The sequence below is a fragment of the Lotus japonicus genome, chromosome 3 (genome assembly GCF_012489685.1).
Source record: "Lotus japonicus ecotype B-129 chromosome 3, LjGifu_v1.2".
NCBI lineage: Eukaryota > Viridiplantae > Streptophyta > Magnoliopsida > Fabales > Fabaceae > Lotus > Lotus japonicus.
In genome coordinates, this window is record NC_080043.1 from 6,635,044 (window position 1) to 6,650,083 (window position 15,040).

Genomic DNA, 15,040 nt, shown 5'->3' on the forward strand with positions numbered 1-15,040 from the left:
ATATAGTTGCACAGATCAACATGTTAATGGTTCAAACTTCAAACTTCAAATAAAGGATCCAAGTTCAAAATGAAGACACCAGACAGCTATCATAATAATAGCAAAGTAGCATAGAACTTCAATTTCTCATACAGCCAATATCACCAGGGAATAGCAAGGGAAATTGAAACATAACTCAACAAAGAAAACAAAACACAAATAGTACCATCAGACATCAGAAAACAAAAGTACTTTAAACTCATAATCACAGATGCCCTCAAGAGAAATAAAAATTCTAATCCTCTTTCCCCAACAGAGTGAGGAGGAACTTCTTGTAATCCCCAGAGATTTCCTTGGCCACAGCATCCTCAAGATGAACACTGTTTCTTTTGTAATAAACATCTGAGATAAGCTTCAAGTCCTTCTCAGCCCTGCTCACAATCACACGGGTCAGTGCGTCCTCATCCGTTCCAGACTTTTTGATCGCATCGCGCACCACCTGTAAAATCAATCAAAAGTTCTCGAGGTAAATAATTGTAGCACATGTAAAAAAATTGAAATCTTATTAGGTGCAGATTATGGACTAATCTCCAATTGCAACACAAATTTCAATGCTTAAAAGAAAGAGTGAGAGCTAAACCTTCTCATAATACTTAATATGGTCATTGAAACAGCGAATGGCAGTGTACAATCCCTTCTGAAAGTCATCAGATTTTTCATCCAACAGTTTCTGCAGAGACAAAAGTGATCAAAATATTAATAAAACATCTGAAATTTTTTATCTGTATTGAATGTCAAATGTGGAGAAATGTGACTATACCTTAGTGATGGAAGTGCCATGGATCTCTCTGTAGCGGTTGAAAGTTGCAATCAGCTGGGTCTTGCTCCTTGTAGTCAAGATCCTAATAGCTTCTTCATGGCTTCCTTTCTTCTCTTTCACAGCCTCATGAAGAATTTCAGCTTCACTTTGTGCCAATTTCGCATTGATCTCTTCACCAACATACCTGAATGATGTCACCAACCCCACTAAGAGCTGCATAAAAGTTAAAACCAATCACAAAAGCTCAGATCATAACCAAGAACCATAAAATTTCATATACTTTATCATTATTCACAAATATCACATTAGATTAAATCTTAAACCCCATATGGCTGATTAAAATGCCATCACAAAGTATCAGTTCTAAAACTCAGAAGCTATCAGATAAACTTTTCCCTAAAATTGAATTTAGGTTTAAAATCAATTGTAGAATAATTTTCAAACATGTACTTGCCTGGCGGAGATGGCCAGAGGTATGAGCCGCGACATCTTCTTCCAGGGAGTGCTTGTAGCGGTTGAGGTAAGCGCGCCTCACAGCAAAGAGCTCTTCAGGGGAGAGAACAGAGGAAATCTCCACAATGACATGGTAGTTTTTCCCACTCTTGATCACAACATTGATCAAAACAGCATCGCGATCCGCGTGTTCCAGATTCCAGCGGTACACAGCTTTCTGTGCCAGTAAAGTTCCCATAGTTCAAAATTCATTAGCAGTACATAACATGAATCAGAATTTCACAAGCACATTACAACATTGACTTGATCATTTTTTTTTTGTTTTAGTTAATCATGATACAGATGAAATCATACCTCTAAGTCTCCTTTGATCTCAGACTCGAGGCGTTTGACAAGATCCTCCTGATAAATTTCTTCATAAGCTCTTCTGATTGCCTGCCTCTGATGAACATTTCTGTGACCCAGGATTGATATGACAAGGTTCTCATCAGTTCCCCATCCTACAAAATTGAAAATCAATTGAATACAACATGATCTTTTTAATTCTTAAGACCCATTTCTGAGATAATCTAGTAGTACCATTCAGACAGATTCATCAACCATTCTAACAGATTTTCCAGAGGGGACAAAAAAAAAGTGCTTGTGTTTACACTTTACACTAGAAATTACTGATCAAGTTTGCAAGTTTGTCATAGAATTTTGTAACAGATTAAACCCACACAAAAAAATTGATGAGTAGAGACATGATACTAATAAGAAAATGAGGGGATGATTCCACCTTCAAAAGCCTTTTTGAGAGATTCAGCATCTGCCTGGGGAGAGTGGTTGCTGGGAGCAATAAGGGTAGCCATGGTTGAATTGAATGTCTAAAATCTTTAGTGACAAACTTTGATATGTGATGAGAAAGCTGTTTCAACAGCTCTTATATTTATAATACTTTGGTACATTGAACGGTTAATTACTCCAATTTTTTTTATATAAAAAAATCATTTTATAAATTTTTTAAGATAATAGTATTGGTAGAGTTTAATGATTATTTATAAATATATTAATTTATTTATTGTTTTTTGAGGCATTATTTATTGTTAATTGATGCAAGAAATTTAAGTATTAATTGATTGAATGGTTATAAAAAAAATAGTTAATGTGAATAATTTGATTCATTGAATAAAATTAATTACTAATTGAAAATGGTGACATATATATATTAAGAAAAAATAGTTGATGCACAGCCGGATAAACTTTTATTTACACATGTATTAACTGATTTTTATTACATAAAAAATTTATTTTTATTTTTATTAAAATTTAATAAGCAACGTAACTGCTTAACTCTAAGTTACATAATATGATTGAATATTAGTGTTAAACTTCTTTATAATGGCAGTACATATCCATTAAGCCCTAATATTAGAAAAATTAAATTAACAATAATCCTCCTAAGATTATGAGATCACATTAAATGAGTATATCTTCTCCTATCTGACAAATCATTCTCCATAGATCATAGACACCGTCAAAGATCGAATCATATACTAAAATACTTGTCCCTGAGGGTTAGCTCATGTGGTAAGAGTTAGAGAACATAAGAGTTGGGGAGGGGAAGATCCATGGTTCAAATCTTGGAAGAGAAATTTTAAGAGATTTTCTAACTTACTAACAACTAACCACTAACATTTGCCTATAAAAAAATATTAAATACTTAAGGGGTAAGGACCTTATTGGTAGTGTGGACTGTATTTAAATATTAGCATAATTGTGTAGATTTGCTGTAATTTTTCTATTGGAAAGTGCTACTACACGTGGATGACAAATCTATGCCCCAATTCATGCCTTGGAAATCTCCGATAAGGATTATAGTTTTATTTAGATATTACATTAATTATCTTTCCTTTTACTGTCTACAAAAAATATTTAAATTCTAAGCTTATTTTGGCATTACTCCAACCTGTAAAATGAATTGCAAATAGTTAATTTTAATTTAATGTGTGAAATTTCATTGCCACTCAACTGATCACAGCAAAATGGACGGTGAACCTAGCCATATTAAAGTCTAAATTAAAAGCATGACGATGAGGTGTCCCTAAGAATTTTCTGAATTGTAATCAAGCTGCATTAGCTGTTAATAATAGGAGAGTACCATATATAATTGATTGCAACGTTATTTCCTATTTAGTTGTTCCCCACTAATTCTAAAGATGTGGATCTCAGAATGGCTCAGTTTATTACTAAATTAATAGTTTATTTTTCATGCATCAAAGTGATAATAAAGTTTAAACTTTAAATCACATCGAAACTAAAATGTTGCTCTCGGGTGATGAACAATGAAATGTAAAGATGTAATCGGTCATGATAACGTTTTTGACGTGGAGTTTATTTTCATTGATTTGTCCCTTCTGCTTTTTATATTCTCCCATATAAAACAAAACACGTCGACAAGGTTAATTTCAACTAGTTATAATACTCACCATCCAGTAACTCAGTTGGCAGACTGAATGTTAAAAAGATCTTTTGGGTTCGATCTTTTGATGTTATAAGTGAGGGATGGAGAACTGGGACTAAATCTCAAACTTGGAATTATGTGTATCTAAAGGATGACTGAGTATCTTAGAGAAAAAAAAAAACTAGTTATAATAAAATCTATAAAATATTAAACATTAAAAACTTCACTCTCTACACAAACTGTAGATAGAAAGTTAGGTGAGAAGCGGGGGAAAAAACGCGACATAATGCTTTCTTACTTTGGGACCCAGATAATTTTAGGTTAATAAAAGATATCTTGTTAACTAATGAGTAAATTCAATCTATTTCTAGCGTATGCAATTGTGCTTGACTTGAGTGGGTAGAACTAGGGGTGTTCGCGGATTGGATTGGATCGGTTTTGAGGAGAAAAATCATCCGATCCGATCTCATCGGTTTTATGATTTTGTCATCCAATGGATTTTTGACTAAATTCAAATCCGAACCAATCCGATCCAATCTATAGCGGTTTGGATTGGATTGGATTATTCGGTTTTTGTTTCACTTTTTTATACTTTGAAATTGTGTTGTATAAATTTTTAAAATATATAATATATGATAAATACAACGATACATAATTTATGACATTAATATAACATTCATAAATTATAACATAGTAACATATTTTTAAATTATGATTATAATTGTTTACTTTGATACATGTATATAGTTCAAATAATTACTTGAACTTTTTTTATTAAAACGTAATTTTATAAATAAGCATGTGTTATATAATCAATATATAAACAATAAATATGTACTATGTAAGTGTAAATGGAATGATATATGTATAACTAAAAGTAAACATATTTGTGAATGTTCGGTTTGGATTGGATTGGTTCGGTTTTGAAAATCAAATCCAAAATCCGATCCGATCCAATAAATAATTTCGGTTTTTTCAATTTCCAGTCCGTTCGGTTTTCGGTTTGATTGGATATCGGTTTTTTTGGATCGGTTTGTCGGTTTTGTTTGGATTGATTCGGTTATGAACACCCCTAGGTAGAACTACTCTATAACATTTTACCGAGGCTACTTTCGGATAGATCCTTTTCTAGAAAATGCAATTATGTTATTGATAGATCGCGTAACACTGTTAATTTTATGATTTTAGTATATATAGAAAGTTGTTGGTGCTGATAAAAAAATAGAAAGTTGTTAGTAAATTTTTTGTAATATATATATGAGGAGAATCAGCCACATGTAATGTTAGGTACATAAATAATGTTAGAGTTTGTTCAACTAATCTTATCTAGTTTCAAAAAAAAAAAAACTAATCTTATCGAACTTTCTGGAAAGTGGAAACTGTGTACCATGTATTTCATATGTCATCTAGTTCTAAAATATTCTTTTTATATAGGCATCTTGCAATTGATTTTACACGAGTCCATTCACGTGAGGTTAAGTTTGGGATATTTTTGCTTGGATGCATGATTGATCACCTCTTTGAGATCAAGAAGACACAATGCTATTTCCAAACAAAAAAAAAAGACACGTACAATGCTGGAAAATTTAACTGTTAATTAGGTTGGGATTAAAAATTGAGAGTAATTAACTAATTTTTGCTATATTCACATTCACCTCTAGCTCTAGATATTTTTGAGTATGTTTGTCTTCCAGTTACATGTTCTTTTAAATGGATTGAGAGTTTTTTTTTTGTTTTTTTTTTTTACGGTTAACAAGAGAGTTGATTATGTTTTGGTGCATTAGAACATGATCTGTCCACGGAAAAGAAAGTGAGAGAAGAAAGAGGAAAGAAATAAAGTGGAAAATAAAATGATTTGATGTTGTTTGTTGAAAAAAAAGTAAAATTAGAAAAGTGAGAGAAAGAAAAATGTATTTTATAAAATTATATATATCCTTAAACAAAAATGCAAATCTCATAGCTATAATTCATAACGTTGTAGAAAATTGAAGCATACCTTTGAAGGAGTTGTGGAGAACCTGAGCATCTTCAACAGGAGAAGTTGAACCAGGAACAACTAGAGTGGTCATTGTATGAAGAACCCTAGAGCACGTTCCTTACCTTTAATTTCTGTGAATTGTGGTTTTGAAAAAGTATGAAGATTTGGGATTAGGGTAATTTTTAGGTCATATAGTGGCAATATATTGGGTAACGCCTATTAATTCACCACTATCATGTTTGGACTTTAACTTGGATGTTACTTTTGATTTTGTAAATTAATTAATTGTTATATACGTTTCTGAACCTTGTATCACATGCATTGGGTTCGAAATTAATTCACTCATTAAAAAAAGAAAAAACTCATTACCAGTTTCACGTGTTAGTGACCCTTGCTTGCAAAAACAATGTGTAGAGACAAGACTATGTAACAGTTACAATGTGTTAGAAATTAAGATAGTGATGAGGGTAGAAATGGCCATAGTTATGGAGGTTTCAACGGTGGTGATGTTGCAAGTACACAATGGAGGTATTAATAGAATTTTAATTGTGGTGATGTTTCAACCATAGAATATTAGTGATTAATCTTTTCACCAACGGTGTTCGCACTAGGCAAACCGCTGACTACGAACTGTGTTTCATTTCAATGGGTGATCATTGAACCCCTGACCTCATTGTTAAGGGGTTGTCTAAATGACCCATAAGAAAATTTGGGTTAAATAACTCATTAAAAGATGAGACGATCAACCCCTGGATCAGACATAATGGTTATAAACACAAAATTAAACATCAAATATAGTCATTAATTAAGACAGAAGTTTATATAGTCTCACAAAACAGATGATAAACAAGACAGGACTCATGAAAACACACTCTAAATAGGGAAATTAACCAGACCAATCTACAAGAAACCAACATAACCAGAATCCATGACAAGACTTTCCCTTAGCAAGACCAATTAATTACTTCAATCTTGCTTCCCCAACAAGGTGAGGATGAACTTCTTGTAGTCCCCTGAGAGTTCCTTGGCCACTGCATCCTCAAGATGAACACTGTTCCTCTTATAGTACAGCTCTTTGATTTCCTTCAGGTCCTTCTCAGCCCTTGTCACCACCACGCGGGTCAGTCCATCCTCATCACTTCCAACCCTTTTCAGTGCATTGCGCAGAACCTACACATAATGCTCAAAAAATTCAATGCTAAATCATTGTATAGTACATGATACTAGTAATTCTATCATTTGTTAAGCATGTAAGCTAATTTGGTGTTATTGTAACTTAAAGTTTATGGATCTGTCACTGCTCTTGCAGATATAGGTTTAGTTAGAATCTGACCTTTTCATAGTACTTCTGGTGGTCATTGATGCAGCGAATAGCCGTATGCAATGCCTTATGGAAGTCATCAGATGCATTGTCCAACAATTTCTGTAATTGAACATGACAGAAAAATTTGTAACATACTAAGAACTTTAAGGAAAATGGAGGCAAAAAGAAAAGAAAGAGGAAAAGAGTGATGAACTTTTTTTCTTTTGTAGTACCTTAGTTATGGAAATGCCATGGTCATCTCTGTAGCGGTTGAAAGTGGCCACAAGTTGGGTCTTGCTCCTTGTGGTAAGGATCCTGATGGCTTCTTCATTGTTGCCCTTTTTCTGCTTGATAGATTCATGAAGAATATCAGCTTCAGTTTTTGCCAATCTTGCATTGATCTCATCTCCTCCATACCTAAATGAGCTCACCAACCCAACCAATAGCTGCCAAAATTCAAAACCAAGCACAGATTCAGAACATAAGTATAAATAGTTCTAAAATTCAGAAAACTGAGAAGAGAATCAAACAAGCTCATATGATTGAGTGACTTGCCTGGCGAAGATCACCGGTGGTGTGAGCAGCTACATCTTCTTCTAAGGAACGCTTGTAGCGGTTGTGATAGGCGCGCCTAACAGCCAAGACCTCTTCAGGTGAAAGGACAGTAGCAATTTCCACAATCACATTGTACCCTTTGCCGCCACTCTTGATGGCCACATTGGCTAGAACAGCATCGCGATCGGTAGGTTCCAGCATCCAGCGATACACAGCTTTCTGTTGTTTTGTTTAGACACCATTATTCAAAATCAATGGCTCAGGAGGGTAAGATAAAACTATATGACATTGTTGGCAAAATCGTGTTCTATAATAGTACCTCAATGTCACCAGAGAGCTCCGACTCGAGGCGTTTGATGATATCCTCTTGGTAAAGCTCCTCATAAGCCTTTCTGATTTGCTGCCTCTGATGAACACTTCTATGACCCAATATTGCTATCACAGTCTTCTCATCAGTCCCCCATCCTGCAGAAAGTGCAAAACCATTAAATTTCAATTAGTACTATATCACATTTTACTTTATCAAAAGATGCATCATATTGATCAAGTCACTTAGTCAATGTTCTTGATGTATTTCCAATATGGCAGAAAAATCATAACCTCGACCAATCAACCAACCAATGTAATTTTTTTTTTTTTCAATTAAGAAATGGTGTAACCTTGAAAAGCATTTCGAAGAGCTTCTGCATCTGCAACAGGTGAATGCTGAGTGGTAGCAATAAGTGTGGCCATATTTGATTATATCTTCCTATTTTTTCAAGTTTTGGTTATGTTTGAGTATAGTTTCCTAGCTCTTCAACATATAATGTAACCTAGACAGCTATGAGCTATGCTTTTGTGTCCTTGTCTTTTAATGATGCAGTTTTCTTAGAGCAATGCCAAAATCTTCTATAAAAAGTTCAATGATCAAAAATTCAAAATAAGAATTGGCCACTCCCAATTTGGACCTTTTAATCAGATCTTTAATTACAGATACAGCTGTACAGCTATGAACTATGCTTTTATGGTGTCCAAGTTTGTTTAGAGCAATGTTAAAATCTTCTAGAGTCACTATCAATAATTTGGAACTTCATTTCAGTAGGAAATAGAAGAAAGGTAGCTATATTTTTCCTTTAATTGCTATGAAATGAGAGATGCTGAGTTGTTTATTCCTTATAAGTATTCATTGAATCATCAATGCCAAGGCCTTAGGTAACCATTTTGGTTTATATATGCAGCAGAAGGCAAAAGCAAAAGTGTTCACGAATAATCAATATATAGCAATGATTTAATGCCTCAACTAATAATCTTAGGAAAAATTTAAAAGGTGGGAACACACCTAACTACATATGCAATTTGAATAGATGTGCTGTGAGTGTGTTGGTAAGATTTAAAATTCAATATGAACATCCATTTACTGTTGCAGATAACATTTAGCTCAAACCAAAATTTGTAATGAAAAAATCATGTTAAATTCTAGTGCTAATCCTCTGTTGACATAGACCAAAAACAGTAAAAAAGAAAGATTTAGAGGTGATTCAACTATGTGTATTCTCTAACATAGATCAAAATAAAAATTAAACAAAAAAATGAAATGAACCCAACTGAAGAGCCAAGAAGATTAAGTACTAATTTACAATCAAAGTTTAAGAAATGTGAGTAACCAAGGCTCAAATATAAACTAAATAAAATTGAAGATAATGTGTAACTTAATTTGTATAGGATACCTTTAAAAGCCTTTTGGAGAGCCTCAGCATCATCCTTAGGAGATGATTGAAATGCAACGAGGGTAGCCATGGAAACACTCAATTAAGCTCTTGCTTTCTCTCTTAGTAGTGTATGTGAAGAAGAAATATATAATATATGATGGTGGAGTTGGTTCTATATATAATGCCAATGGCTTCTTTGATGTTAACGCCTTGACACGATCATCATGTTTGAACGTTAGTTTTCATGTGAAAAGATTAAAAATTATATATTTTAAATTAGCTAATTAGCAATTCTTTGGCATTAAGAAATTAACCCATTATTTGAAACTTTTACAAAGAAACGTTGTAAAGAAACGGAAAATTAAAGAAAACTTGATTCCTGGCTCAAGTGGCGTGGCTTTGCATGGAAAGAAACAGGGGAAGGGTGATGCATGTTGATGCTGGTTTTTGTTCCTTTCTGGTTGCATGGTTAGCAAATTTCATAAGCATGAGCTGGGATTCTCTTGTTTTATTATATGTTGTTACTTTTTATTTTTCTTTAATTTCTTTTCTTTTTTATTTCCTTTGTTTTTTTTGTTATAAGACAAATATACTCAAAGGATGTAATTAAGTTTGAGCTGAGAACATTCGTATCTGGTAGCTCTCCCAACATAGTTTTTTTTTATTGCCTCATGATTTTATGAGTGTTTTTACTAGGATAAATAAATTTAAAAAAAGGGGGAAATGAGGAGGAACTCCACCTACCTATGCATATCTGATTTTCTTTTTTTGATTAAATTAAGATCATTTTTTTACTTCTTAGATATAAAACTTTATGTATGTATAATTTCTATCAATGGCACTTTGTTTGAATTCAATATGCAATTTCTAGTTAAATTATATATAACCGCGGGCGTGAATTAATATCAACAAGGACTCTGTGGCCCAATGGATAAGGCGCTGGTCTACGGAACCAGAGATTCTGGGTTCGATCCCCAGCAGAGTCGATTAAAATTTTGATATTTTGACATTTTTTTTCCCAATTTTTTTCTTTTTTTTTTTCTCTTGTGAAGTGTGTTAATGCTTAGTTTTCCTTTATTTTTGTTGTGAAAACTCTGTATGGGCCTAATACCAACCAGGGCCAGGATATAAAGATATAAAACGAAAAGTTATGGGCTTAAAATGTCCCTAAAACACTTGAATAATATATGTCAACTACATACAACGTTTATGTGAAGAAAAAAAAAACTACATACAGCTTTTCCACCCACTCTATTTATTTTGAAACCATCCACCCTTTTTCATAGTGCATGCTGTGATACCAAGTCAGCAATTCTCACATAGGAAGATAAGATAATTTTTAGTGGTTTATAAGTGAGAAACTATACACCTAATAACTTAAGGTTTTGGGTGAAAGATGTGGTGTCCAACTCACTTGTGGTATGCTTTTTAAAGCCAATGTGGATGATCCCTCGTAGTTTAAATCATCTCCTTTAATTTTGTCCAACAGTGGTATTAGTGTCGATGGTTGTTTGACCATGGTGATCGACTCTTTGTGTCAAAAGTCTTCCTGACAATGTTGTGACCAGGCGGCGAGACCTGTTGATCAGCCCAACAGCGGTGCAAGTATTTAGATGCCAAAGTATTTGGAGGCTTCTGATTTCCTTTGAGATTGGCTCACACTTGAGGAATGGATTGTTGTGATATCAAGTGTGAGTAAGTCCCCACATTGGAAGATAAAGATAACTTTAAGCGGTTTATAAGTGAGAGGACTCATACACCTAGTTCCTTAAGGTTTTGGATCAAAGATGTGGTGTCAAACTCACTTATGGTTTGCTCTTTAAAGCCCAATGTGGTTGATCCCTCGTAGTTTAAATCATCTCATTTAATTTGGTCCAATAGTGCAAAAACAAAAGTCCTCGAATGATAGCTCAAGTTGTAAGAGCTGAAGAACATATGAGTCGGAGATGGCTAGGTCCATAAAGTGAATCATAAAAAGGAAATTTGGCCGAGAGAAAAATAGTGAAAAAAACAAATATCTACCTCAAATCTTTGAATTGATTACACTCATTTCATCATGTTTCATTTTAATGTTTTACTTTTTATTTTTCTAAAAAAGTAAAACATCATGAGACTATATCTGGAAGTGTTAGTTCAAGTGGTAAAAACTTGGAGACATAAGTGTTCAGCAAATGAAAGGTGAATGAGTCAGGGTTTGGGTAAAACTACTGGTGAAGAAACTAATTTACTAACATTTGCTTATAATAATAGTGGAACGAAATATAGCTGAATGAGCTATAATTTGTATTCCCATAATACCCTTGGAATTCATGAAATTTTGATTCCGGTGTAAAAAAAAAAAATTGTCATTTGTTAGCGCTCAAACAAGAGAATTTAAAATTAGACTAAAAAAATGAAATGAAAAAAGAAACAGCATTTCTCTAGGATTTCATGCGATCATGCCCAGTTTGGCTCATGTGACTCCAAGGAACCCACCCTTCACCTCATCTTGCATTCTAGTTTATTTTATTTTATTAAATATGGTCTTTTTATTGATTTTGAGTCTTAATTTACATTTTTTTTTAACGGAATACAATCACATTAGCTTATGGTAAATACAATCCCACTAGCTTTTTTTTACAAGAGGAAAATACAATTCCATTAGGGGGAAAACTTAGGTACAGTACCATTCATGCTGTTGGTACTGTTTTCCTATCAAAACATGACACATGGTTTTTTTTTAACATCATATCCAAAAAAAAATCTAAAACGTTTCCTATTCCCCCAATCTCTCTCATCTCCAACCTTGATCTCCAAATTCCTTCCATGGCATGCACCTTACTTATCCAAACTCCAATACGCTTCCTCTTATGCCAATCTCAAAATTGAATTTTCAACCTCTACACTGCAACATGGACGACCATGAAAAAGGTACCACGAGTCCGTAATTTTAATGTTGGATACAGAATCAACAGAGCCAATTTCGGTGCAGGCAAAGCAAGTGCTTCATGTTGACAGGGGTAGTACTCTCAGACCATAATGGGTATAGATTCAGCAGTACCAATTTCATATGATTAACTTGCTTTATTGCAATTTCAAAAGCTCATTGTTGCTTTCGTTGTGGGTGGGATTTAGAAAATTCATCACAAGTTAAGGAGAGAGGAGATATATTGGGTTCCAGATATTCAATCTACCATGGAAACGAAATCATAGGGGAAGTGGAGGTAGCAGAATAAAAGAGTCAATGTGAAAAATTAATGGGTGCCACATGTCATTGTTTAGTTGGAAAACAGCACCAACAGCATATTTGGTACTGTATATAAGTTTTTCCCTTCCATTAGCTGATTGTCATTCTATAAAATCTTGAGGGAGAGAAGTGTAATTTACCTTAAATATTAATTAAAAACCCATGATGCCATTTTCTCATTAATGCATGATTTTGGAGATGCATAATGTTTAATTCTTGATACTGTTTTTATTTTGAATGAATGCATTGTCGCATAGTTTTTTTTTTTTAAATAGTATTGATGCATTTCTAGAACTAATCCTTAAAATGAACGATTTTTTCCATTTAAGTTTGGATCGTAGAATGATTATTTTTAAAAACAAAATATTCTCTTTAAGAAAAAATTGTTTACATGATTCTCATATCTTTATGAATCATAGTCAACTCCCATTGTTTTTCGCATATCCTATATGTAGATTTCCCTTATCTCACAAAGTTTCATGAATATTCCTACTTTGTATTTGCATGATCAACTGGATCCTATAAAAACTAAAAAGCAACAAAGAAATCCTGAGTGATAAAAAATCTCTAACAATTTGTAAGAGTTCATTTGTTGCTATGATGACATGTTACTCACTTGTTCTTCTCATATTTTGCCTTTGTGGAGTTTCTCTCACGGAGTCTCTAAGAAATGGATTTAGTGTGGAACTTATTCACCGTGACTCTTCAAAATCACCATTTCATCGTCCTGCAGAAACTCACTTCCAACGAGTTTCCAATGTAGTGCGTCGTTCCTTCAACCGTGCCAATCATTTCAACAAAGCTTCTACTTCGAACCCCAAGAACACACCTAAATCAAATCATGTAATTCCTGATGATGGTGATTACATCATGAGTTATTCAGTTGGCACCCCAAAGTATCAGCTCTACGGTATCGTTGATACTGGTAGTGATCTTGTGTGGCTCCAATGCCAACCTTGTAAGTCATGTTACAACCAAACCACACCCATATTCGATCCTTCAAAATCCAAGACCTACAAAAACCTTCCTTGCTCCTCCTCGGTGTGTCAATCTGTGCCAGTTAGCACGTGTTCTTCTAATAATACTTGTAAATATACAGCTAACTATGGTGATGGGTCAAAGTCAGATGGAGATGTTAGTGTGGAGACTCTAACATTGGACTCCACGAGTGGCTCCCCAATCTCATTTCCAAAAATTGTGATTGGTTGTGGACATGACAATACCGGGTTGTTTCATGGAAGAGCCTCTGGCATAGTTGGGCTTGGGCGTGGATCTGTGTCTCTCACAACACAATTGGATACTTCAATTGGAGGAAAATTCTCCTATTGTTTGGTGCCTATGATTTCAGTGTCTGCTAACGCCTCAAGCAAACTCAATTTTGGTGATGTTGCTATCGTTTCCGGAAATAGAACTGTCTCAACTCCTATAATCCAAAACATTGATCTAATTCTAAATAACTTTTACGTCCTGAATTTGGAAGCATTTAGTGTGGGAGATAAGAAGGTAGATTTTGTGGACTCCCCATTTGGATCTAGTGGAGTAAATATTATAATTGACTCTGGCACTACATTGACACTTTTGCCTGATGATATCTATAAAACTTTAGAATCAGCGGTGTCAGAGGCGGTGGATATGAAGCCTATTGAGGATCCTGAATCAAAATTCAGTCTCTGCTATGAAGGTACACTAGATGATTTGATGGCTCCTATAATCACAGCTCATTTTAAGGGCGCTGATGTCCAATTAAGTTCTCTTAACACATTTTTTCAAGTTAGAGATCAGGTTGTGTGCTTTGCTTTTGCCTCGTCTAATAGTGTTGGTGTGGCCATCTTCGGGAATTTGGCGCAACAGAACTTCTTGGTTGGTTATGACTTGAAAAATAAAATTGTCTCTTTTAAGCCCACAAATTGTACCAATCAGTGATTGAATTGTGATTTGACTACTTGTTTACATTTCTCAGCTTTAATCATTGAATTGATAATTCTTACATTGGGTCTTAACTCTAGCTCTGTGGCGTTCGTTGGTTTTTGTTGGTGTGGGTGTTTAGAGGTTATTAGTACGGTTTTGGTGCTTATGCATGTGGGTTTTTAAAGGTTTTGGGATGATTCTGCCACGGTGGTTGAGCTTGTTGTCAGCTTTTGTTAACGTGATTATTGTACCCTTGTTGAGATGATATATTTCTGAACTCTATCTTTATTTTTTAAAAATTATGACATTGATATGTACCAAAATAATAATTTTATCATAAATTAAACTTTTTTTCATTTCTTCTTTTGATACAATCAATTAATAATAAAACATAACATGTGGGGGTCTTCAGGTAGTTTCTTGGGCGTTGATTCTTTCTTTGAGGGATTTTAGGGGTTTTTGGTATACATTAAAAAATAAAAAATAGTAATACACATTTTTTTTTGCTTCGGAAAATATACACATTATTATTTAACAAGCTTATATTCCTAAATTTAAACCATTAATGGTACTATGGTAGAATCATAACTAAGAGCATCTTCAATGAGAGTATGTAATGTCAAATATATGCTCCCACCAATATCTATTACCATTGAAGCATATTTTTAATTTCAACATGACTAGTGA

At 33.9% G+C, this 15,040-nt stretch overlaps 3 protein-coding genes and 1 non-coding gene across 5 annotated transcripts; 2 read left to right on the forward strand and 2 right to left on the reverse strand.

The window, feature by feature from the left end:
* Positions 1-87: 87 nt before the first annotated feature.
* Positions 88-2,168, reverse strand: LOC130749070 (annexin-like protein RJ4). Its single transcript, XM_057602356.1, has 6 exons — positions 2,031-2,168; positions 1,607-1,752; positions 1,254-1,469; positions 800-1,012; positions 620-709; positions 88-478 (listed from the first exon to the last, which is right to left on the reverse strand). The coding sequence occupies exons 1-6, from the start codon at positions 2,101-2,103 to the stop codon at positions 275-277; spliced, it is 942 nt and encodes a 313-aa protein (XP_057458339.1). The 5' UTR covers positions 2,104-2,168; the 3' UTR covers positions 88-274.
* Positions 2,169-6,454: 4,286 nt separating this feature from the next.
* On the reverse strand, positions 6,455-9,373 carry LOC130749522 (annexin-like protein RJ4). Of its 2 annotated transcripts, none has more exons than XM_057602890.1 (6): positions 9,238-9,373; positions 7,851-7,996; positions 7,532-7,750; positions 7,210-7,422; positions 7,007-7,096; positions 6,455-6,843 (listed from the first exon to the last, which is right to left on the reverse strand). In XM_057602890.1, exons 1-6 carry the CDS (start codon positions 9,305-9,307, stop codon positions 6,640-6,642), a joined length of 942 nt encoding a protein of 313 aa, XP_057458873.1. In that variant the 5' UTR covers positions 9,308-9,373; the 3' UTR covers positions 6,455-6,639. The 2 variants fall into 2 exon arrangements, with proteins under 2 accessions (XP_057458873.1, XP_057458872.1); XM_057602889.1 differs by lacking the exon at positions 9,238-9,373 and adding an exon at positions 8,191-8,350.
* A 759-nt stretch (positions 9,374-10,132) lies between these two features.
* TRNAR-ACG (transfer RNA arginine (anticodon ACG)) lies at positions 10,133-10,205 on the forward strand. The gene has a single exon. It is a non-coding gene; the product is annotated as a tRNA-Arg (tRNA).
* Positions 10,206-13,045: 2,840 nt separating this feature from the next.
* Positions 13,046-14,368, forward strand: LOC130743496 (aspartic proteinase CDR1-like). Its single transcript, XM_057595749.1, has one exon. It carries the CDS (start codon positions 13,046-13,048, stop codon positions 14,366-14,368), a length of 1,323 nt encoding a protein of 440 aa, XP_057451732.1.
* The last annotated feature ends 672 nt before the right edge of the window (positions 14,369-15,040 follow it).